Here is a 24866-nt window from a genome sequence, read left to right on the forward strand (position 1 = left end):
CATGGCGGTGCAGTGATTAGTACTGTTGCCTCACAGCTCTGGGACCCGGGTTCGAGTCTCCGCCTGGGTCACGTGTGCGGAGTTTGCATGTTCTCCCCATGTCGTCGTGGGGCTTCCTCCGGTTTCCCCCCACAGTCCAAAAACATGCTGAGGCTGATTGGAGTTGCTAAATTGCCCGTAGGTGTGCATGTGTGAGTGAATGGTGTGTGAGTGTGCCCTGCGATGGGCTGGCCCCCCATCCTGGGTTGTTCCCTGCCTCGTGCCCATTGCTTCCGGGATAGGCTCCGGACCCCCGTGCGACCCAGTAGGATAAGCGGTTTGGAAAATGGATGGATGGATGGATGGATGGAATTCAAGGGGATGGTGGCAGGAAACTGCAGTTTATTACCAAAGTAAAGCTTTTTCTTCTCAAAAAGCATGAAAAGCAATAACTTGAACTTGAGTCTTTATGAAAATTACTTTTTCGATTAAATTTAATTAATTAATTTAATTACATTAAAAATAAAACTTAATAAATCTAACCTGGGCCAATGTTCAATTTTTAACTGCCGGAATATAGTACAATATATCCATTCATCTCCCAAATGCTTGTTCACTATAATGTTCCAGTGAGCCCAGAGTCAAGGCCAGGAAGCACAGGACACGAGGCAGAGACCATCCTGGATGCGATACCAGTCCATCACATGACTCACACAAGCACTATGGGAAATTTTGAGACTCCAACTTTCCTAACAGCATACTCCTGGACAGCAGGCTGAAAACCCAGGTGACACAGGGAGAACATGTAGGCACCCCCAGAGAGGAGGAGGGACTTGAGCCAGCATGCTGAAAACATTCCTACCAACAGGGGTCACCCTTCACCACAATTTACAGCCAGCAGCATTTGAGGAAGGCGGTCCTGTACAACAGCGCATGCTCTAAGGCCAGTGCTTGGCCATGGACACACTGACCGGTCCACGTGGAACCTCTTCAGCAGCAGCAAAATGGAGTGCTGCTGTCCCCCATTGGGCAGCCGGGTCACATGGGACTGGAGTGTGATCAGACCATTCTTGTCCAGAGACTTCCTCATGTAGTGCATCTTTCCAGCGTCGGTCCTAAGCGGCAAAAACAAGGCACCCGGTTATATCAGGAGCTGAGTGCGGGTCAGCCGGTCAGGAAGTGGAGTGAGGGAGAGTGGTACTTGAAGGCTCGGCTGTGCAGGTCTCTCTGCAGCTCGCCCTGCCAACGGGCCCTGCCCAGGCGTTCCAGGATGCAGTACGAGTGGTCAGGCAGCTTCACCTCCGGGTCGCCTACTGGGCCGATCAGCGTCCGGAAGCGCACCGTCTGAGTAGCCACGGCGACCAGCTTCTCTCCCCACCTGCCGCAGTTTCCAAACGTGAAGGAGTCAGGACACCATGACATGAAGGAGTAGCAGGTAGTAAGTAACACAGATGTAATGCGGTTTTGAGTAGCTGCTGCACGATGCCACATCACGATTACATGGCGCAAGAGCAAGAATCACCTGGGCTTCAAATGACAGGCGTTAATATTTGTCTGGATGCCAGCTTTTCGACACCATATGGACGTGTAGTTATGCCCACAATTACACCACCACCGTCTTTTTATCCTTGTTTATCCACAATATCTCCTTTTAAAAAGAACTTTTGGCTGCTGAGCTGTCCCTTTCTTCACCGCCACTTCAGTGCTCATCGTATCCATGACTTACCAAAACAGTAGCATGTGGCTCGCTCCGCTAAATATTCTTAATAAACATAAGGACACCCCAAATTTATACAGGTTACTCCCTTTTGGGCATCACAATATAACGCTCATTAACATTTAAGCACACTACTAAGCTACTTAAATTGAAAGTGTAAGTACACGTCCATTTAGTACCAAAAAGCCAGCGTTCGGACAAATGCTTTTGCCTGTCATCTAAAGCCCATCAATCTGATATGTACACCCCTATTCTTGCATCTAACCCACTTAATCTATGTTCTGCACGTATAAACTGCTGTGAATCCCTCCCTTAGTCACTGGCCACCTGCATGTTGCATCATGGTCCTGGGTCACTGTATACCTGTATATGTTTGATATGACAATATAGTCCATTTGACTAAACACTGGGAACAAAGCACAATGAAGGTGCATGGAGTGAGTAGTGCTTTCTTACTTTCACCAGGTTCCACCATATCCGGCATGGCATATGCTGGTCAGGATTAACGGGCTGCCAGACAGCAGCATGGACACAAAGTGCTTCTCACAGATTTGAAATTCAGTTTGCTTATAACTGAAATTCTGGATGGTTTATTTATAAAACACTTGGAATTAAATAAGAACTGATATCTCACTTTTGTTATAATAAATGAGTTTAATTCCTCTTGCACTGCATTTTAAGGTTCCAGTGTTTCAGCAATAAACCAAATCAAAAATGGAATACTGCGGAGATCTGAATACAGTTCAGTCTGTCTCAGCAAGTTCATAGTATTGGTGTTTCATGACAACCTGAGTTAATCCAATGTATCAGAAGAAAGATGGGGCAGAAACGAGAAGACACCATCCTGCCATGACCCGACACCGTCCAATCTTTCAATCAATACATTAGGCAAATATTAAAAGCAAAACGATGGGGACAGTTAAACGTTTTAAACACATCGTAAACCATGCAATCCTATCTGCATCAGTATATTTACCTTTTAACCGCGTCCTCAAGCGTACAACATGGCTTAAAATTCTGTGTCCTGATGAGATCTGTAATGTTTTTTCTTTCATTAAAATACAGACACGACCCTTGGATGCCTTGCTTGTCTTCTTGGATCACGTTGACCGGGTACACATCTTCCCGCGCGTCTGCAGTCCCTGTGAACCTCCGGATCTCCTGGATCCCTGTTTCTGGATCAATTTCTGCAAATCTACAAAGAAACCAGGCTTTTAGTTATCATGTCACCTCAATAGACGCTGCGTTTATCAATGCGTTGGCAAAATATTGCACGGATAAAAAAAAAAGCAATATGCCTTATTCGAATAACCGTGGCTAGCCGACATGATAGGTATTACCTGTCAAATAACACGATCTGTGGCCTTTTTTGAGGTAGCTCGTAAAATTCAATGTCCTCATCACAAACCAACGCTCTCCAAACAAACTCCTTAGTGGCAGGATCTAGACTGAGGGGAAACTTGGGGATTCTGTTCATTAAGCGGATCCACAATGAAGAAATTGTTATTCCATCCAGACCTTCTAATGCAACTTCATCGATAAGCATCTCCAGGGCGTCCATGATTTGATGGCTAGCTAGTCTCAGAATTATCTCAGTCTAAGTGCATAAAGTATTATATAAGGGCGTTAGTCGGTTAACTGTTTAGTATTTATCCATCCCAAAACGCGATGTGTATACTACACATCCCACGAAAGGACTACATCACACCAGCGCATACTAGCCGTAATTCGTGACGTTCCTTCCCGGTGAACCTTTGACATCCTTCTTCTGCTTGTTTTTAATTTCCGGCCTTATTAATGGTCTAATGCGGGCGTTGCTGCCCCCTTCGGCTGTGGAGGGTTATTACCTAAACTTCGCTCTCACCTGTGTATGTGCGTGTCTCAGAGAAGACCAAGACGGTATATGTAAAAAACTAAAGATTTCCAACGTAGCTATACTTGTGCTTGTTCAATGGCAAATAAAGTATCACAATTACTATAATAATTGGTATCATCATCATCACCTCCTTCGTCGCTTTCTTTTAATTTCCTACCATATTCCCGTTATCCTGTGTGTATTACTGCCCCCAGTGGTAGTGTGGGACGAAACCTGTGGCAGGGCCTCATACGTGCCCAGTTACCACTACAATCCGACCCGGCCTTCGTTATGAACAGAAGCTTTTGAAGTTTTTGAATGTCGCCCAGAGGAGGATGGGGTCCCCTTCCGAGTCTAGGTTCCTCTCAAGGTTTCTTCCTGCTAGAGGGAGATTTTCCTTGCCACTGTCGCCTCAGGCTTGCTTGGTGGGGTTCTGGCCGGTTAAATGTAAAGTGCTTTGTGACAATGACTGTTGTTAAAAGCGCTATATAAATACAATTGAATTGAATTGAATTTAATTGAAAGTTACAGTCACAAAAATATATTTATAATTTAAGATGATACGCACAACATAAAACGAAGAGTAGTTTCATGTTGAATTTCACAATAAAATAAAATCTTTACTACTTCATTTTCTTTTTCAATCTTTGCAACAGTGCATGTAAAGCCCATGTTTACAGTCAATGCCAAAACACGATATTTGTCGCACACATACTCTGTGCACTATGACCAGTGTTGTGTCATTTCACCAGACATTTTCTGATCTTTCACTCGCTTTTTAATACAATAAATATTTTAATAAATGAACCCCTATGACGGCACTAAATCGCGGCTGATATTACAGATGGTCTCCCGTGTCATGTATAACATAATGTATGTACAATGTATTGTAATAAATCGGCTTTTACAAAGCATAAACCACATTAGCTCTCAATTACGATATCCCAGCAAGAAATCACATGGACAATGTCTTATTTTATCGCCTTTATTGTCCAAGTACCTTTTAAAAGACAACTGTACAAATCAGCACGTTGGAATACGGTCAGGGCGTTAAACATTCTGATGTTCAGTTGGCCAAGGACACGTATGAAAATATACATATTTACACAGTCATACTAACGCTGAGTCACCATAATGAAATGCCAAACGACGACACTAGTCCCTGGATGGAAGTAAACCTTTGACATTGGGAAATCGAAAACAGACAAGAGAATGCATCGAAATCGAAAAGGCACTCTGTGATAGACATTTATATAATATACTTACTTATTAAAACTAGGAGATTTCATTTTGTGGGAGGAGAGGGGAGTTCCACAGTAAATGCTTTACCATTTTATTTCCGAGAGAATCCTGGTAAACACAGCAAATGCAATTTCAGGACGGACACGCCGGCTTACGTTCACATCCGAATACTATTTAAGATCCCGAAGTATTGCATATGAGCGTGAGAATAAATACAAAAATAACATTTGGCGGGACGCTGTTGGTGAGAATATAGCACGTAGGTACATCCAGCAGTTGAGATTTAAGCATTTCCATTAGGCCTATTTCCCCCCTTCGTAATTTAGGAAAACGTGTTCATGTTTTCCAGAGTTAAATACATATTACATTTTGCACAACTTCATAATCTTGAAAATGGGAGACAAAACACACACGCACACAAAAATGTGAAGCCACTACTGTATGAAGTAGTAAAATACCTTTAAAATAAAAAAAGAATACAAATATTTAATCTCTATTGTATATCATGCTCTTTGGCATTTCCACAATCCAGCAAAAAGTAGAGATTTATATTAAAGGTACAAATTTTAAGGACTAAAATACTACCAGGCACCTGGATTTAGCCGCAATATGTTGAAAATGATGTACGGTAAATTCTTCCATACGTTTGCCAAAGTACAATGTAAACCTGAATCTTGTACGTGATAAAATCATTAACGTCTTTTTCTCAGTGCTCCGCCACAGAAGGATACCTATCATTTTAAGCAGTAGTAAATGGCAATTTCACCCAAAGACAATAATCATACAAAATCATCCGAAGGTGAATTTCAACCACCTCTGCGCTGCCAGAAGGGAGCGATGGTGAAATGCATACTGGGAATTGCAGGCAGACCACCCCGTGGAAACTTACGTTACACGCGGAAAAAAGGTAGATTTGGCTTCAATTGCTATCATACTAAAGGACATATTAACCCACCAAACCTCTGTAGATTACCCTTTAAAAGCCATGTTAAAGACATCCTTAATTGCCAAGGGGTATTTTAAAATGGGATTAATGTTCCCCATTCCATACATCTGTAAACAACATATTTGACAGTTTAGTTTTCTTTTGCCTGGACTGGTTTCATTTGAACAGGTTTGTGTCGTCCACTGTTTTTGCTGACGCTTTCCGTACGTTTGAGACGCGCACCGAGAAGACTGCCGTGTAAACAGATATAACCGCGATCCCGAGGTAGCGCGTCTGCCAGCCGCTGCCTCCGGTGAGCTGCGACATATAGTCTGGCTTCACTCGATCTGACAGTCGGAACCATCTTCACGACTGAAGTCCACTCCAGGAAAAGCGTGTCACCGTCATCCGCAGTGAGCAGCCGGCGGCTCCGACTCGATTCCTCATGTTAAGCACAATGACGATGGGAAAAAACAAACAGGTACATCACGAGGGGTCTGAATGCCCGAGAAAAGCGGCCCAGCCAACAACAGTTATCAGGGAAAGGAACAGTATCTCGTCCGTTAAATGCCTGGAGTTTAAAGCAATTTTTTTTCTTATAAAATAATTTTATAAATACAGAATAACTTTTGTTTTAGACTGACTATACATATCTGGTAAATTTAGTACCTGTGCATATCAAAATTACATCATAATAATTACATTAAAAAGGCTATTTCCCTTCTATGACACAATATCAAAAATATGCAGCTTTTGTACAGATTCATAGTACATTTTGTCTAATACACCTTTACAATGCTACATTACAGTTAGTCTGACAAATGCCAGTGGAAGTTTCCGGCATCCTATTTTAACTTCCACCCTGCACCACTGTACAGTGTCAAATCACCATTTGTGTTCTTTGCACTGATTGGCCAGGAGGGACACCAGGAAGGGGGCCGGGGAGATCATGTTTTCTGGGTGTTGCAAAAGCCACGTCTTCCTCCTCGGCTCCATGTGGGAGACGCGTCGGCAGTTTGAGTCAGTGACGTCCCTGCTCTCCCTCCACATGCCCGCCTCTCTGCGTCCCTCTAAACCATTTCCGACTCCCCACCTCCATGAGCGACTGAAGCCTCTTATCGTTGCAGCTCAGTCGATCTTCTCTACCTTCCCAATGATCTTCTCCTCGAAGATGGGCAGGACGGCGTCGTCATCGCGTACCTCCTCGAATACGACGCCGCAGTCAAACTCGTCGCTCACTTTCTTAAAATAATATCTGTGAAACACCACCCTCAATTAGACCGATATCGCCTTAATTGATGCAAACCTTTCATTTTACTACATTCTACCAGATACACTGTGGCCAAAAGTATGCAGACACACAACAGGTCATTCCAAAAATATGGCTCAGCCATTGTCGCAACAATAATCTTCTGAGAAAGTCTTCTATAAGATGTTGTAACATTGCTGGTGGGATTTACTGCCTTTCAGGTTGGGTATTGATGTTGGGTGATCAGGTCCCTGTCTGTTCGTCTCTTGTTGCCACATCGCAGCTGAACTTGCTTCCAGATGTTTCCACTCCCAAGAGAGCAAAAATTTGGCGAACTGACTTGCTGGAATTACAGCATCCTGTGGCAGTGGCAAGTTTAAAACCACTAGCCTCTTCTGCATAGCCAATCAAATCTGATGCTAATAATTGTGCCCCTGAGAGGTAAAGTGGGCTATCCCACAAAAACAAAGTTTTGAGAAAATGAGCTCCGAAGTTGACATTTTGATATTGATATTTATCATAGGTAGCACAGATCTCGGTATATTTAAAAGATAGACAGACCCTCAATAATTAATATTGGACACTAAACTCATTTTTGACTGACGTGGGATAGCGCACTTTACCTCTCAAGGGCACAATTGTCGCAGGAGAATGCGTGACTGTGTGCTTAATTATGTCAGTAACGGGTGTGGCTCAGTAAGCCATTCCCTTTAATATACAAGGGGTGTCCACATACTTTCTGGCCAAACGGTGTATATACATCGAATCCCAATGAAAATCCACGATTCCCCGGCGTACCTGTACAGCCCCTTCTTAGTGAGCAGCTCCTTGAACTGGCCGAGGGTGACGACCCGGCCCTTGACCGACGTCCTGTACGGGATGGGCTCCCCGCAGAAGTAATAAGCCACTGTGATGTTCTCGCACGCTGGCTTCTTCGCCGCCTTGTGCCTGGAAGTAAAAACGGCCGAAAGACGCGTCAGTCCCGCCGCCCTGCAAGGCAGCCATTGCGTTCCTTCCTCAAATCTCCACCCGTGACCTTGCTCTGTAAAGCCAACACGTGCTCAGCTGTAAATCCTTTGAAATCCCTTCAAAGAAACGGCAACAGCATCAGTCAGGAGCCCTGTCGTATCTCACCAGCTGCTGTCAGCCGTCGCTGCCTTTAATGCCGGCGAGAGAGAGGGCTGTAAAGGCATGTTAAAAGGGTCGAGGGCGGTAGGGGGGCGGCAGAGGGGGGCGCTCTCCTGACGGTGGGCGACGCGCTTCTCCCCACCCCACCGTGATCACACTGCTGGGGGGGGGGGCAATGTCAGAGTCAGAGCCTCCCGGAGTGCCCGGCCTGCCTCGCTTTCATCAGGGACGATAAGTCGTTATGGCGTTAAGGTTCGCCCTGAGGGTACGCCAGCCCCACCCTACAGAATTCACAGCAGGCCTCTAAAAGCCCAACTCTCACTCAGGACTGATCACCATGATGGCTGGACTATCCCGATGTAGGCGGGGGCGGGGGGAACAGGGGCTGCTGGGTGCGCAGGCAAGAGACAGAGGAGCGAAGGTGCTAAATCACAACAGCACTCTTATGAATGTTATTAATGCAGCTGGTCATAAAAACCTACCAGTGTCACAAAACACAACCTATGCAAAAACCCATCATCTGCATACTCAGTTTTCTCATTTTGTCTGTCGGTATTTACCATGTAGGTCATCCGTATCTGAAAGTGTCGTTTTCTCTTAAGGGGTCTAGCAAATAAGAATGGAAACATGACGCATAAACGTCTGTAATCTGATGCCAGGTCCTCCCTTCCCTTGACTTTTCATTGGAACCAAAAGCATTTGTGCGTGAGATTACAAGCGCAGTGTGAACACGGCGGGATCTCGTAAATCAGCCTTCTGACTGCCATCTGTCGAGTCTCCTGTCTTGTGAAGTAGCCTTTTGAATAATCGGACAAAACGCCACAGCCGACCTCCCCACAGGATTCCCACTACAGCAGAGTAGGCGACAATGGGGATCCTGAGGAACCCAGGGCGGTTATGTGGCTCCCCGTCCAGCAGGGGGCGCCCCTGGCAGCGGCGTGAGCCGCGCGACCTCACCTCGGCTTCATCTGCACGGCACCCAACTTCTTCCTCTCCTCCTCAAGCCGCCGGCGAGCCTCCTCCAACTGGGTGAGGGGGTTGGGGGCCGGGTTGGGGGGCATGGTTGGGTCCTGGATGAAGGGGTGCGATGGCTGGGCGCCGTTCCAGAGCTGGGTGCTGACCCAGGGGTAGACGGCTCCAGGACGCTCCACTGATCCCACCCGCGACGCATCGTGGCCCTGACTTTTCTTGGCCCCAGCAATACTCCTGAAAGCCAAACCATTAGGGCAGGGGGGGGGTTAGAAAATTAAAAAACCAGAACTGCATCACTTCTGATGCAATTTAATACTCTAATGTGAACCAGTGAGCCATTCAGGCACACAGAAAGTGACATTAATACCATGCAACGTACCCATAGGGGGACCTCTTCTGGCGGCCTGCCTCTTTCTCCCCCTCCATCATCCACTGGATGATCTTCTGGTTCCTCTCCAGGTCGTCTGTGGTGATCAGGGCCTCCAAGCCCACCCCTGGTTCTGCCTTCTTTGACGCCCTCTTCGTCGGCACACCACCCTTGCCACTGTAGGGATGTACGTGTCATGAGTCGACTCAAAAAGCCCACTAGAGGGCGTCAGGGAGGAAGTTGAGCAGGGGACATGGGGCTCACCTGTGTCCCAGAGGATCCAAGGGCCCCGGGGCCGGCCCCGAGCTGTCGGGGAAACGCGCCCTGCCCGCGTAGTGATGTGGTTCCGGGGTCCAGGCGAGAGTGCTCCTCTGCGGGGTCTCAGGGTCGGCGTGCTCTTTGGGCTTAACGCCACCCCCGTGGTGGCCGTGATATGCGTGCTTGTGGTGGTAAACCCCCACGGGCTCCGACTTCGGCACGCCCTTGGCAGGGTGCTTCCCGGGCCCCGGTAGCCCATCCGGCGAGCGCGTCTTGGGCGAGTAGTGCCCATTGCCCGGCGACTGGCAGCTTGGCGTCTTCATGACGCGCTGCACGTGCTCGTCCAGGATGGACTCGGGATCCTCCTCATGGGCATCTCGTAGCTGGACCACGTTGTACGTGGTCTCGCAGTACCGGGTGCCGTAGTGCTGGGAACCTGCTGCTATCTTGTGGCTGACCAGAGAAGGCGCTGTGGAGATGTCCGCCTCATCACCTTCCTCCTCCTTCAATCAACAAATAATAATAAATTAAAACATCGATCTATAGAACCACCCACCTGTCATGCAGGAGATGCCCTGGATGGGCTGCTCTCTCACCAAGACGTGTATGCACACCCTCTATGGGCAATTTAAAGTCACCAATTCACCAAACTGCATGAATTTCTGAGAGTTTGCTGCAGATTTCTCACACAGGGAGGAAAGCCGAAACTCCACACACACACACACACACACACAGGAGATGTGATTCAAACTCCCAACCATGGAGACATGAGACACTGAGCTACAGTGCGGGAAAGTCTTACCACTAGAGGTCACTCTTCCACATATAATTAACATGCACCAGCATATCATTACACGCTGTATGGAAAGAAAAATGAGGTCCATATTGGGGCTGCTTTCAGGTAGTAATGTATGCGAGCCCTGGAAGGCCCTGGATTAAGAGTCCAGCTCCTGAGGTACAGCCAGGGTCTAGCCAGTGTCTACTTGTCATTTGAAAAGCCTGAGTGAAGCGGGGTGAGTGATGTGTGTGCTACAGCGCCAGGGGCTGTGGAGGTAGGGTCAGCACCCATCTCCCTGTGCGAGCACATCATTACCCAGCCTGCTCCATTTCATCAGAAGCCCCAAACGGAGGTGACTGTTTACCCCGCGACATGCGGCAGGCTGACGCGCGAATGGGACGGATTACGAACTCACTCCCATTACAGGTCAAAGGCGCATTAAAGCCACCGGGAGATCTGCTGTGCTGCCCCCACACCCCCAGTCTGCGTCCGGGGTCTCAAAGGGGCCAGCCGGCCAGGACCAGACCGCCCCTCCCACGCAGGCCGCCCTGCACCGCGGCAGCCAGTGTTGCATAAGGGATGCGATCAGTGCCAAAAAGCCGCAACTCCACTTAGCCAGAAGGTGATGAGCTTCTCAGGACGGCCGGATGCCTCCCAGAGCAGTCAGGCTGCATATGCCTCTTAAACGAAGAGGGTGGGGCTATACCCCCAACCCCACTGCAGATGCTAAGTACAAAACAAAAGGAAACTACAGCTAACTGTTAAATTCTATAAAGGGGGAAAAACATCGGAGATATTAAAGGAACAGTAACAGGTAATGAAGGTCTGGCTGATTAAGGCAGCGGAGAGGAAGCAGGCTGCCGGTTACGGGCCCCCAGGGGCCCGGCGGCGTAATCGACCTGCCCGGGGACTTAACGGGCAGCTTTCTGTAGCGTGATATCTATTTGAGGAGCCGGCTGGCTCTCTCTTCACGCCTCGGCAGACTTCAAACAAGCCCATTACCGCATGGCCAGCCGGCGAACAGCTCCACCTGCGGGGGTCCCAACACAGGCAGGGGCAGGGCAGGGGCAGGGGCTGCTGGGTACGCAGGCGGAGAGGCAGGGAGCCGAACATGCAAACACACAAACTGCACTAAATCACAACAGCACCCCTATGAATGTAATTCATGCAGTGCCATTGTTTGAAGCTTTTTTGGTTCAGTATGCTTCAGCCGTTTCTTCTCACCCGTGGACTGCAGGAGGTGTGGGGGTGTGGAGGTGCGAAGGCGTATGTGTGTACCTGCCGCACCCTCCGGAGACGCTCCTCCAGCTTCTCCTGCGCCTCCCTCTCCCTCAGCACACACTCCAGCCGGCTGATCAGCTCCGCCGCGAATTTATCCGGGTCGACGTGGACGTCCTTCGGCATGCGCTGTGTGCGCTGCGGGGGGGAGGGAATTGGGAGACAGGGGGCACTCTTGAGTAGAAACACAGAAACCTTTAAGCCCCTCCCTCCCGTCAGACCCCGCACCTCCCTCTGATGCTAATCTTATTACTTACAGGGGGACTCGCATATCAGACTAGCATAATGCTAACATGTGAGTTAGCATATCTCTTGGGCCCCGGGTTTTACACTCGAAGCTCCTTGAGCCGATCACATGCTCCTGCCTGCTCAATTTAAACCCGACAAGCATGATCAACTCCATCCTTTCAGATCAGTGTGTAATCAGGCTTCGCAATAAGGGAATCTGGACCAGAGGGTCCTAACAGGTCAGTAAGAATGACCTGGTTTGGTCTGATACACACCGATTCCACACACAATGTCACGGTGTGTGTCTATGGCATGTTTCCACTGATTATTAAGCAACACTCAGCCATAATTATATATATTATAAAAATACCAAACAAACACAGATGGCTAGAGTACATAATTCTCAGAAGACTGATCTGAAAATGTGGACTGAGAAGAGGATAACAGCCAAGGAATGTCTTTTATCATTTTCAAATGATTATTTGAGTCAATATCCAGCTTTTACATTACAGCCAGTGTGAAATGCCTTTTAAACTGTATAACAAAACTTTTTTTTTTTTTCCCCAAAAAGAAAAAAAGTTACCAAAGTTTGTCTGCAAATAGGAAAGCAAATTCTCACAAGACACCGGGATAAACTAAAGCCTCCAATTTCTGCACTCATGGTTAAACCAGAGGGGGGACAAAAACACACACACACACACACACACACACACAAATCACAAAATATGACACAGCCACCTCTGCCCCAACTGACAGCTCAAAGCTCCAATCAGACAGCACCATTCTGCCTACCTGTGTCCCCTCCCACAAATACACCTGGACACTAAGATGCTGATAGGTCCAGGTGAGTACCACACTGACACTTACAGGGATGTGAGGTAGGGGAACACGGCCGTTGGTTTTGGCGCTCTCCTGCATCTCCCGTCGATTCGGCTTGCGGTACCTGTAGGGTGAGATCCCATCCCTGGGGGTGCAGAGAGAGAGAGACGGGCTCAGTCACGGGGCGCAAGGAGTGTGTGCAGCACCACCTGCTGGCTCTCAGATTTACAGGTGCGCCGTTCGGGAGTGCAGCCCACCGGAAACACCCATCTGATAAAACCCGATACAGACGAAAGCTTATTAGCGGACCATGTGGATAATCTCTGTGGGCTGCAGAGGGCGGCACTGCGTGCGGCGATAACACTGCAGCTAGTGGGCGTAGCTTCAATAGGGCCGCATTCCTCTGCGGGGTCCTGTTCCGCTCTGTTCGGAGGGGGTTAGTCTCCATGGCTTGGACTTCACTGCCGACCGGTCTGTGGTAAACGGCTGATAATGGGCTCTAATCTATCCTGCCTCAAACACGTTCTCGTCCCACCACAGAGCCTTTGATGTCACTCCAGCTCGATCCCCGGGTGCCATCTCTGAACTCCCCCCCCCCCCCCAGGCCCCCCCCAGCAACACCAAACGGTCCCTGGAAGCTCATCCCGACTCCACGCGTTCAAAGGAAACACTGTTGAGGTGTGCCACTACAGGGACGAGTAGCTGCCAAGTAAAGTCCTACGGTCGGAAAGAAACTGCCGGAAAAGAAAACGAACTATCAAAAAGAAAAACAAACAAACACACACACACACAGACACACAATACACTTTATGCTGCAAAACTTTTCAAAGAAGATTTACAGCCTACAGAAAATTTCTTACTGAAAAGTGGAAAAAAAAATCAATGCGGAGCAGAGATCAATAGCTATCTCGGAAGGCCCGAGTACATCTTCAAGCATCATGCTTCTATTGACATTTTCCCATAATGCTCCACAGTAAATTATGATAAAATTCAGCAGCGTGTCATCAGCCCGCCCAGCTTTCTTTACCGTATCTAAACAATCGATAATAAATAAAAAAAAAAATAGGTAATGCATCATCAGGTCCTGAACATGTAGAGCTGTATCGACCCCCACCTCCATTCCTCAGCATTTTATTGATCTGCAATCTCTTATAAATATTCTAATTAGCCAAGGCTAGGTAACGAATCAATGTCAAAACGTTTTTTTATATTTTGTATTTTCAGACATAAAAAGAAACGTTTTTGCCGATGTTTACATAATTCATTATTTAGATTCGGCATCCTCAAAGCATGTTAAGCATTTCATTTATGTTGATTTGATATGAAATAAATAAATAAACCAAACCTCAGGATGAGTCTAATAAAGACATTTTGGTTTTATATAAAGTAGCTTCACAGCTAGATAGCTATACGTATACACATATTCACGGGCGTGAAGAATATTGTCCTTTTCAAAGGTTCTTTGGTACAAACAAAGGAAACCAAGTGGTACGATAAAGCCGTACATTTGATTGCTGTATGCACATTGCCCTAAATCCACTCCACTCCAGTCCCCTTTACGTGAACAGTGAAAACCTGCCGGTCACAAGAGGTAGAGATCGTCTCGTTGGGTTCCTTAAAAGCACAACTGGCAAGATGTGTGCCAACGAAAAGTTTCCTAATATTACGTGTTGTATGAATTGCACTGACGGCAAGGCAACTTTACACATCGCATCTCACACAGAGGGGAAATTCAGAGCAGTAAATTCACTGCCAAGGAGGAGGGATGGGGCGTCACCTTGCATAATGTTTACAATGCAGATGACTGACATCAGGTCTGGCTATAATTCACAATTCATTGTGATTATTTTGCAGATAAACCTCATAAGAAAAACACAGAATGAGGAGTCATTGCATCCAGTTCCCTTTAAAGTGTCATTTTCAAAACTAAAGTATTTAACGTTTGCGTGACGATTTTATGTTTGCATTCTGGGCCGTTTTTTTTTTTAGCTATTTCTAAAACAAAAATTTTGATTTTCTAAATTTAGGAATATAACTTATGTATTTAATAAACACATTTCAGAAATAAATGACTATTGGCTGCGCCACTGCAGCTGAGCGGGAGGAATGTCCCCGCAGTGGGCCCTTTGCCCCGGGGAGATACGCACACGCTGCTGTCGGTCAGCGAGATGGTGTCGGCGTCGCTGGACATGCTCTGCTGCTCGCTGTCGTTGGCGCTGGTGGCGGGGGCCCGGGCGTAGCCAGTGTTGATGTAGTACGGGTTGATGGGCTCCCTCCACGTGGCATGCCTGGAGACGGGCGAGAAGACACACGGGGCCGTCAGGAACAGAAGGTCACGCCCCCCCCCCCCCCCCCATCACGCTCTTTCAACAGTGAAGCAGATTCATCTCCAGGTCAGCCGGCACGTTTAACAAGCTCGTTTGCCTGCCATGTTTCCTTTCCGTCTTTGATACCACAGACATTCACAAGGAAAAAGGCTTTTCCACAGCCTGTTTGGAGCAGGGGAACGTTCAGACAAACCTGACGTAAAGGGCATGTAAGAGACACAGACATAACCAGGCGGGGGGGAAACAGCAGTCTCACAACCCCCTGCAATTCACCCTGTTATTCTACATTTCAAAAAGTTGTCAGTTGTTATTTCTAGCATTAGAAAGGCTTTCCCACTGCGAACATGAAATACATAAGTAGATTACCTTCATTAAAAAAAAAAATTCTTGATTGTGTGATTACTAAAGCAGTCAAGATGCATTACATCAATTTTCCTCAAGGTGTCCCCGTAGGAACGCCATATTCGGAAAATTATTTTATAATTATGACGAAAAGCATTTGTAAACTAAAGCAAAAGGAGCTGCTGCTTAGCTTCGCAAAAGCGTGCAGTTTAACGGGCAGCCACGCTACCGTCAGGACCCGCTTTCATGAAGGACACAAGGGTAACGCCGAATGCTGCCGACTCAGAGAGCGATTCCTCTCTGCTCGTAACCGTAATAATACTAAAAGCACGCCAGACAGCTACAAAGCATGAAGGGAACGAAGTGAAAAGCAATTTAAATTTCCTTATCCTCAACCAAATTATATACAATATTAAAAATTAACCTTACAATGTCTAAGGTCTGAAATAATACGCCCGCAATGAGGTAAACTGCTGCTTAATCTCACATGCATTCTACATTTACACTGTGATTTTTATAACAAAAAGAAAGGCTTGATATCCTTTCTTGATATAACAATGGCTTAATTCTCAGAAGAGGGAAAGGCCGTCAGAAATTCTGAGAAACCAGCGACTGTACAATCTGCCAGGGAGCCCGGAGCCCAGTTCAGGCCTGCCTTTCATATCGCGTCTGCTGCTCTATCCAGAGGCCGCCGATGCAGGATTACTGCGATGGGTCATTTTTACAAAACAAGTTACCTGATATAACGGCAGCTGAAACATAAAAGCACAGGGTGTCTTCGATCACACACTACAAAGCAAGAATGCAGCATCTGACGACAATCTACCGTCTCATGTTTACTGGCTGGATGAGTCTCCCTCATGACTCAAGACAACAATGAGTATGGGTCCGGTTAACAGAGACACTGCTGAGAGAGGCAGCTTGTGAATCGCTAATGACCGACTGGCTTCAGGTAACCCCGCCTCTGAGATAACTGAAAACCTGGATGAAGTTCGTCCAAAACACAGAAATGCCTAGCGGACGTGAGCGTGCGATTGGCAGCTCGCGGCGTCCCCAGTTAGCGCGGCTCGCGAGCTTGTCGCGTGGCAACGTCCACAGAAACACGAAACCTCAGTCTGTGATACCTGCATGTAACTGAAAGCTTTAGTATAACTGCACAACTGGCCACTTTTAATCCCATCCCGCTCCCCCCAAAAAAAAACAGGCTTATTTTTCATACATTTCATACATTAAAGTCTAATAAGCCAAAAGTTTAATAAGACAGTGGGTTTTCGTTGATATACACACAAACTCTGCAAGGCCAGTGAAAAACTCCCATTGGTCTAGTGCGTATCGTTTAGGAACCACTGACGTATATATGAATTCTATATATTATTAATATATTAAAATCATATTATATAATTATGTTTATATATACAATTATGTTATATATATGTGTGTGTGTGTGTGTGTGTATATATCGTATATCACTGTCAAATAAAAAACATATATCTTGGAAAATCAGTTATTTCAGGAGTGTGAAAAAATGCATTTTCTCAGAAAATGCAAAATGAACTTAAAACAATACAATGAGACACCCTTATCACCACAGACGTATTAAACAGACTTGTTTAGTGGGTTGTAGACAGCAAGACTAATCTCAGTGTCAACAAGATAAAAAACTGATCTCGCTCTATATTTACAATTATAAATGATATGAGATACGATATTAAAAATTAGCAATATAAAGTGATCCATACAAGTGACGATAACTAGTGCAAACAAATACTAGTGAACAAATTACTTCATGAAACATCTTTTTGTTTGTCACTTAGATGTCAAATGCTATCAGTAGATGTAGCAGAACTGACATATTTCATCTAGAATAAAATACTGATATAGCTCTCAAAGGAACTCTGGGTTAGAAAATCAGATGAAGTCTCGCCTGCAGGTCATTAACGCACTTATGACATTTAACCTAAATGAAGGGCTTCAGATTTTTGGAGGTAAAAAATTCCAGACTGGAACTGTGGAGAAAAATGAGCCGCAGCCCCGCAGACCCGAGGAATTCCCATTACAGGCGTCGGCCCCTAAATCTTCAGCGCGACTGAAGGCACATCAAAGGAGGGGCACTTGGCGCTGGTGGGCCACCCACGACGCGGCCTCGGGGACGCAAAGGGACGCAAAGGGACGCGGGCCCCCGCAGCAGGAGCTGCACGGGCAGAGGAGTCCGGGAGGGTTTACGAGTGCTGACCCGAACACGGAGACGCTTGGAGGACGGGGCAGAAGACTGACTGATCTCAGCAGGACGGGAAGCGTCTGATGGCGCTAAATTGTGACCGTTCTTAGACCCTCGACGAGATCACAGTAAATTACCAAGAGACCATTACTGGGGGGGGGGGGGTGTGGACGGCACTAAACTGTCCTCAGCGTTCCCAATAGAAAAATACCAAGTACAAATTTACCTGCTTTTTCATAAGGACTTTAAGCTCCTTGATTAAGCAAGCTTTTTGATATATTGCAAGGGAGCCCTTCCTCGTCCTTGGTTTTCATTCAATATCACAATTCCCAGATCTTCTCCCATTTATTTCCACGGAGCTATTACGCCAGTTTCATACTTAAAACACTACAGTCTTCAAAAGATGCTAAATACGGCCGTGAAAGCCATTGATCGTCTCATTACCGCTCGTCGTTTAATACCTTTGAAGCATTTGGGGTAAATGCACAGTATGAAAATACTTGATTATGCATCGCTCAGCAAACCAAATGGATTAGTTTATGAAAACCATACTGTCCCTAATTTCGACAACACGTGACATATTAAAGTTGCATAAATGACACAAAAATTTCAGACTAGAGCTGCAATAATGGATTTTTTAAATATTGAAACTCACAGGCAACACTGTTCTCTCACACCTCTAGTCTGAGAGTGTGGGTTTCCTCCTACAGTCCAAAGACACACCGTTAGGTTAAGTGGCATCTCTAAATTGCCCGCAGTATATGACTCTGTGTGTGTGTGTGTGTGTGTGTGTGTGTGTGTGTGTGTGTGTGTGTCCTGCCATAGACTGACATCCGGTCCAGGGTGTCCCCCCCCCCCCCCCCGTCTTCTGTCCAATGCAGCCAGGGAGAAGCTTTAGGCCCCGCCTACGACACATGCCTAGAGGTGCACGATAATGGGAAATTTCTGTGATTTTGATGCGATTGTGATGTGATTTATGATAAATACTGCAATATTTAAAAAGCAAAGAATTAGTTGAAAATTTTACCAAAATAAATGATACACAAACAGAACTTGGTATTATATATCGTTATATATCGTTAGTCTGTCACATTAGCTGGTGGTGGAGCCGTGAGCTTCACCAACAGAAACAAAGCAGTGGTGACGAACCAAACGCTTTCGCTCAATATCGTCAAATATCCATCCGTCCAACATCCATCCATCCAACATCCACCCATATATTTTCGGTAACCGCTTGTCCCATTCAGGGTCGTGGTTTATCGTGAAATAGAGAATCCAAAACATTAAGAAAACATTATGAAAAACAAGACACCATCCAAGCTAGTCTCAACCCAGCTATCGAAGTCCATGCGCTGTGACAACTGCAAGTGCATAATATTCGATGTTGGTATTAATGTCACGCATCGCGCGGCTGCAACCGTGACTGGGATAAGCAGCCAAATGAAAGATGGATTAAAATTCCTTTTTAAACTTTGTTTCGTCTCCAAATGTTTGTTTAAACGAAGGCATCTCTGCCCTGACGACTCTGCAGGTTTCCCTCAAGCTAAGCCCTACATTAACTGCCCCTTAACAGAAACCTTCATTGCATGAGGTTAAAAAATAATTAGAGTGCTGATGACTTGTTTACAAAAAGAGTAGGACTTGGCATCCGCTTTAAATATTGATTATCACAATGAGGGCAGCATTGTGACTTCACACCTCTAGGGTTGCAGGTTCGATTCCCGCCCCTGGCACTTTGTGCGTGGAGCACACAACCCCCCCCATTTAGGCAAGACGGTGATTCTAAATTGCCCCCGGTGTACCCCAAGCTGTCTGGGACAGGGTCCAGGCTGAAGTGGCCAGAAGAGGGACAGAAATACTACAGGGATTCTGTAAGCCTCCCAGCCGCTGGTTGGCAGAAAATTTTCATTGCTTTCAAAATCAAACATATTCTATACTAACAATAATACAAGCCAAATTCCTTCCTATCGTCTTCATGCTACACACTTGGAATAGCTTCCTGTACCTAGCAGGAAACCAAAAAAAATAAATCTTTTATTTTTTTGCTAAAATAGTTAAAGTTCTTAACTGGTCGGCTCTATTTTAAGGGCATTTCAATTCAACGTTTAATTTAATCAGCAGCTTACAGACACTGAGGGGGTCTGCAGGACCCCGAAGGCAACCCGGTCAGCACGGCTCCTAAGGCTATCAGCCAGTCAGTGTGTACGGACGTCTTGGTTAAGACACTCGGAGTACGCTATCACAGGACACTGACTAGCACATTTCTTACAGCTCGTGAAACCAGAAGCGCGTGTTCATGGGCGATGGTAAGAGTTTATCTCCCAATCAAGAAAAATAATAATACTTCTTTATTTAGTACCAGGTGTGGGGCAGCTGATTACAGTATTAACAAAACATAACACATCCACATAAAACTATCCTTCAAATCGGGCTGATATTAACCATATCGTTACTTATAACCACAATGGTCAACATGCTGTCTGAAATGGTTAAGAAAACGACTGAGTTTAAAGAGTGTAAACCTGTGTTGGAACAACTGAACCATAAAATATAAACCATGAAATACTGTTTATTTTATTTCCACAGATCCCTGCTTTAATTCATCTCTACATTGCAACTTTATAGTCTCAAAGACTGTTAAAACCCAGTCACTTGTTAGTAGCTTATTTACTACAGAACTCCTTGCCGGCTAATATCAGATTTTCTCCATCTAACCCAGTCTTTGAAAACGGCTTAAAACGTTTTTTTTTTTTTTTTTTACTCAGTCCTCTGAGTGAGTACAGCTGATAATGCAATTTACTCAGTCTTCTGGAATGTAAATGTTTTCCCTTTGGGTTGTTATATCTATTTTTTGTGAATTGTGCAGCACTTTGGTGAACATAAAGGTTTCTTGAAATGCGCTTTATAAATAAAATTTACATTTACGTCTTCACGACTCTAAAGTCAACTTGATAAGGGATCGTTTGGGATCCTATAGCAGCACTCAGCACCAAGGATGGCAAGACGCTCTGTGTCGCCCCCTTCGTGTCAGATGTAGAATTGCATGTTGATTTACTGGTAACGCTGTACAGTGTTCCACGTCATAGCGAGACATTTCATGGCCTCCTAATTAATAAATTATACTGCATGTGTCTTACAAACATATGTATAAACATACACAGCTGTAATACTGCCCTGCAAGTCATTTCACAAAGCTATTACCCTTAATGGCTGATTACATTGTGAGTAACGGCAAATGAGATAGATGACAGGCAATTTCCCGGTAAAAAAACAAAAGAAAAAAATTAACCAGTGTGATTGTGCAGAACGATCTAAAGTTTGTCCATTTAAATTTCCATTTTAAAATGGCCATCACAGAACATTTAGGCATACCTGACCAGAAACACATGGGAAGAATCCACATTTCCTAAGTGTACGATATGCTCTTCCATGTAAAGCTCCACCGTCAGACACAGATCAGTCGATGCAGGGACAAAGCGACTGAGGCCGGTCATACATCTCATGTTAATGCATGCATTTCCACAACGGATTCCGGGAAACACGGATCAAAAGACGAAAAGCCTGCACAGCTCATGTAATGAACACTGGATCAAATGGTCCTCATGCATCGGACATCACAAAGCAAAAATGTAGGAATGAATCATCTTTATTAGACACACACAGAGCAAATGGTGCTTTAAAAATGGCACCTTTACACTCTGCAGTTTCCCTGTAAAGTAGGATTACTCGCTAAACTACAAACACGTGAATGTTCTAGATACAACAGGACGGAACAGCAAACTGAGAGCCCCATTGTCGCCTTGGGCGCGTTCCAAAACACTGTTGAGGTGCACGGTAATTAAATCCAAACTGCTGCGATTCCTCTAAAAGACTTTAATCAAACATGGAACATTGCGAGGATCTGGGGCAGAGCTGGCCACTAGCCGGCATCCAGTCACGTGTCCCCTCCCCCGAATATCTGACTCTGTGACCCCAAGGGGGGTAAGAGCGCCCTTCTACTCAGGGCCGGGGGCATTCCAGAGGAGGCCTACCAGGCAGCTCACGAGGGACCCGCCCATTGCTGGCTCCCGCAGGCCCATACTGAGCACCAGAGGTGAGCAGGCCGCAGGCTGCAGGGAGACAAACGGGCACGCAGAGAGGGCGTTTCACACACCACTAGCTTGTGGTCAGCGACGTCAGATCTGAGGGCTGCATGTAGCCCGTTTACGAACACTGACGGGAATTCAGAGTTCAGAAAGACTCAGAGTTAAACTTAGCAATTAGGAAGTGGGAGTGAAAGCCTTAAGTATCCTTAAGGAAACAACACAACACAGATAAGTAAGTAAATACGCCAACCAATCTTAAACGAACATATAAGACCCTCCTTCAGGAGTTTAATTAAACTGGAGTAAGCATATTTAAAAATTCAAGCATCACCAGCCAAGAAGGAATATAATCAGCAATGGCACAAATGTGTTTGGGACACAGTATTATAATTAATCTTATTTCAAGTGAACATCCTACAGCTTGGATCAGATTTAGCTATTAGCTACATTTACCTATTAGCTTGATAAGAGACAGAAATGCAGAGGTAGCATTTGCTAATATGGCGCTGATGAGGGCCGCCAGCTCTCTCGGTGTATGTGGGGCACATGCAGGGTGAACAGCTTGCGGTTTCCTGTCTTCGTATGGCGGCTTGGTTGGTGAGATCCTCATCTCTGCCTACACCATAAACAACGTCAACGGGCAAGATGCTAAATTATCAGATTGTAACGTGTGCATGTCCAGTACAGGGGTGAAGTACCGTACACCGTTGGGGCGGGGGGCGGAAATCGCCCCCTAAGGGAGCAATCCTGGATCGGCCCCTTTAATGTGCAAGGGTGGGGGTCTCGGAATTCGCCGGGCATGGGTGAAGCAGCAGGCCTGTGCGTTACTTTAACTCTGGGAGGGGGAAGGCGGGGGGCAGCATCTGCCAGTCATTACCCAACACGGAGACACTGAACATGGGCATGAGACAGCCTTTCTGCAAGAATGCCAGAGACAGTGCGGCTGTCACCGTTTGCCCCATCTATTCTTCACCTCATTCCTCTTTTTTTGTGTTTGTTTTTTTTTTTTTGGTGGGGGGGGGTGGTGGAATATGAAAAAATGGAAAATAAAATTCTCGTTTTTATTAATCAACCATTAACAGAACACAAAGACATGTAAAATATCTTGACTTCACATAAAACAACAACATAATCAAAGATACACGTAAAAAATAAAAATACTACACTGTACTGGATAACCATAGTGCTCCCGCACTGCCGACTAATGCGCCCCTGTGTTCTGCAGTCTCAGAGGTGTTATCCATCTTGAGCTAATGAAACTAGGCAATCCTGATTGGACCAAAATGGTCACGTGACACACACAGTTGGAAACTGAAATGTACAAAACATACAGCTTGCTGTAACTTTAAATAGGATAATAATTAAGTGTTTTAGCGTTAGTTGTAAAATTATTTTTTTTACATTAGTAGCATAATGAGAGCTCAGGCTGCATCTACGACATACAAAATGTTTGTATTGCGTTTTTGTTCTTGGATACAGAACAGTTGTACCACTAATAGACATTCTGAGCCATTTTAAACCTAACCCTAAAAACTGGTTTTATGGAAAAAATACAGATAAATGATGGTCTAAAACGTGAACACAGTGATCCCCCGCCTATCAGGGAAGATGCGTTCCAGACCCATCAGCGATAGGTGAAAATCCGCGATATAGAAAGACCATATAAATAAAAATTTTTTTATAGTTTAAGCCTTAAAATACCCCTCCCACATGCTTTAAACACATGCAAGCTTATTAAAACAACACATAAATGTGGATGTCGAGCTAAGAATATGGGTAACATAATAATAAAATAATATATATATTATATATATATATACACATATACATATAATATATATATATATATACACACACACACACACACACATACACACACACATCTCTCTCTGTATATGTAATGGAATATATGAAAATAAAAACATATATGGCTCTTATATATTCTTTTCATCCTTTTCAATGTAGCGCACCGTCGGTTCATTCATGCCATAACGGCGAGCGACGTCCGCGTAACGCTTTCCTTTCAGAAGCATCTCCAGGAGTTTTACCTTCTCCCGAATGGTCAAGGTCTTCCACTGGTCCTTAGGCTCACTACTACCAGAAGGCTTAGAACAGGGGTGGCCAATCTTATCCGCAAAGGGCCGGTGTGTATGTGGGTTTTTGGGATAACCTTTAGGTCAGCTGTTCAAACCCAGGTGTGAGGACTCTTCAGCCAGTCAATCCTCTAATTAGTCATCTAATTAGGGAGTTGCAGCGAAAACCTGCACACACAGCGGCCCTTTGCGGATAAGATTGGCCACCCCTGGCTTAGAAGATGCAGAACGCTTGGGAGCCATCGCAGGGCTTAAAACAAAACGAAAACAAGTCGGAACACAAGCAAGGTACGCAAACGCAGAGAACTGTGACACGTCAGGGGGAAAATCTGCGATATAGCGGGGGTGCGATAGCTGAGCCGCAATATAGCGGGGGGATCACTGTAGTGCTCTTAGTAAATAACAACACGTTCCCTAATCTGCCTGGGGGTGACGGACATCCCGTTATTATCTGAAAATCACATAACAACTAACTGTTAACTGAAATGGTATTTGGCTTGACAGCAATACTGCATGAAATGAACCTTAAACCACAAAATCGCAGGCTGTCTCCAATGAAGAACAACCTGTGATCTTTGCATGAAACAATGATTTTCACTGGTCCAGCTAGTTCGAGATGCTCTCTCTTAAAGGAGGGAGGTGAACAGGAACTGCATCGTCTCCAGAAACGTTTGGGCACCGTCCCGTATTTCAGTCACTTCATCATGTCACTCGCTTCGCCTTTTTACCGTTTAAAGTGGCACTGCCATGCACTGGAATCTCTGTACGTCATCCAATTCACCGTACGACACTTCAGAGGACAGATTGGGGGTTTGGCGAGAGAGAGAGAGATACCATGCAGGAGAAACACAGTCCCACTTTCTATCTACAGCAATAAATATTCTGCAATAAGACTTCCATGCAAGCACAAGTATGATGTGATCATTAATTATAATTTTTGGCAATTTACGTATAAGGAAGCCTAACATCTATAACTCTGATGTGTTATATAATACACATCTAACCA

At 45.6% G+C, this 24866-nt stretch overlaps 2 protein-coding genes across 7 annotated transcripts in view; both read right to left on the reverse strand.

Annotated features, from left to right (window-relative positions):
• The window catches only part of LOC125741880 (general transcription factor 3C polypeptide 1-like), a 19256-nt gene extending 15801 nt beyond the window's left edge, over positions 1-3455 (reverse strand). For all 3 annotated transcript variants that reach the window (XM_049013357.1, XM_049013356.1, XM_049013355.1), the window contains exons 1-4: positions 3037-3455; positions 2673-2891; positions 1181-1357; positions 951-1094 (exon numbers count right to left, since the gene is read on the reverse strand). In XM_049013357.1, the coding sequence (XP_048869314.1) occupies positions 951-1094; positions 1181-1357; positions 2673-2891; positions 3037-3257 (761 nt within the window). In that variant the 5' untranslated portion in view covers positions 3258-3455. The remainder of the gene's footprint in view (positions 1-950; positions 1095-1180; positions 1358-2672; positions 2892-3036) is intronic.
• A 2476-nt stretch (positions 3456-5931) lies between these two features.
• The window catches only part of LOC125742600 (axin-1-like), a 37823-nt gene continuing 18888 nt past the window's right edge, over positions 5932-24866 (reverse strand). For all 4 annotated transcript variants that reach the window (XM_049014734.1, XM_049014733.1, XM_049014731.1 and 1 more), the window contains exons 3-10: positions 14943-15083; positions 12844-12940; positions 11749-11886; positions 9699-10195; positions 9447-9611; positions 9053-9301; positions 7766-7915; positions 5932-6973 (exon numbers count right to left, since the gene is read on the reverse strand). In XM_049014734.1, coding sequence (XP_048870691.1) covers positions 6847-6973; positions 7766-7915; positions 9053-9301; positions 9447-9611; positions 9699-10195; positions 11749-11886; positions 12844-12940; positions 14943-15083 — 1564 coding nt within the window. In that variant the 3' untranslated portion in view covers positions 5932-6846. The remainder of the gene's footprint in view (positions 6974-7765; positions 7916-9052; positions 9302-9446; positions 9612-9698; positions 10196-11748; positions 11887-12843; positions 12941-14942; positions 15084-24866) is intronic.

The sequence above is a fragment of the Brienomyrus brachyistius genome, chromosome 5, assembly GCF_023856365.1.
Source record: "Brienomyrus brachyistius isolate T26 chromosome 5, BBRACH_0.4, whole genome shotgun sequence".
Lineage (NCBI taxonomy): Eukaryota > Metazoa > Chordata > Actinopteri > Osteoglossiformes > Mormyridae > Brienomyrus > Brienomyrus brachyistius.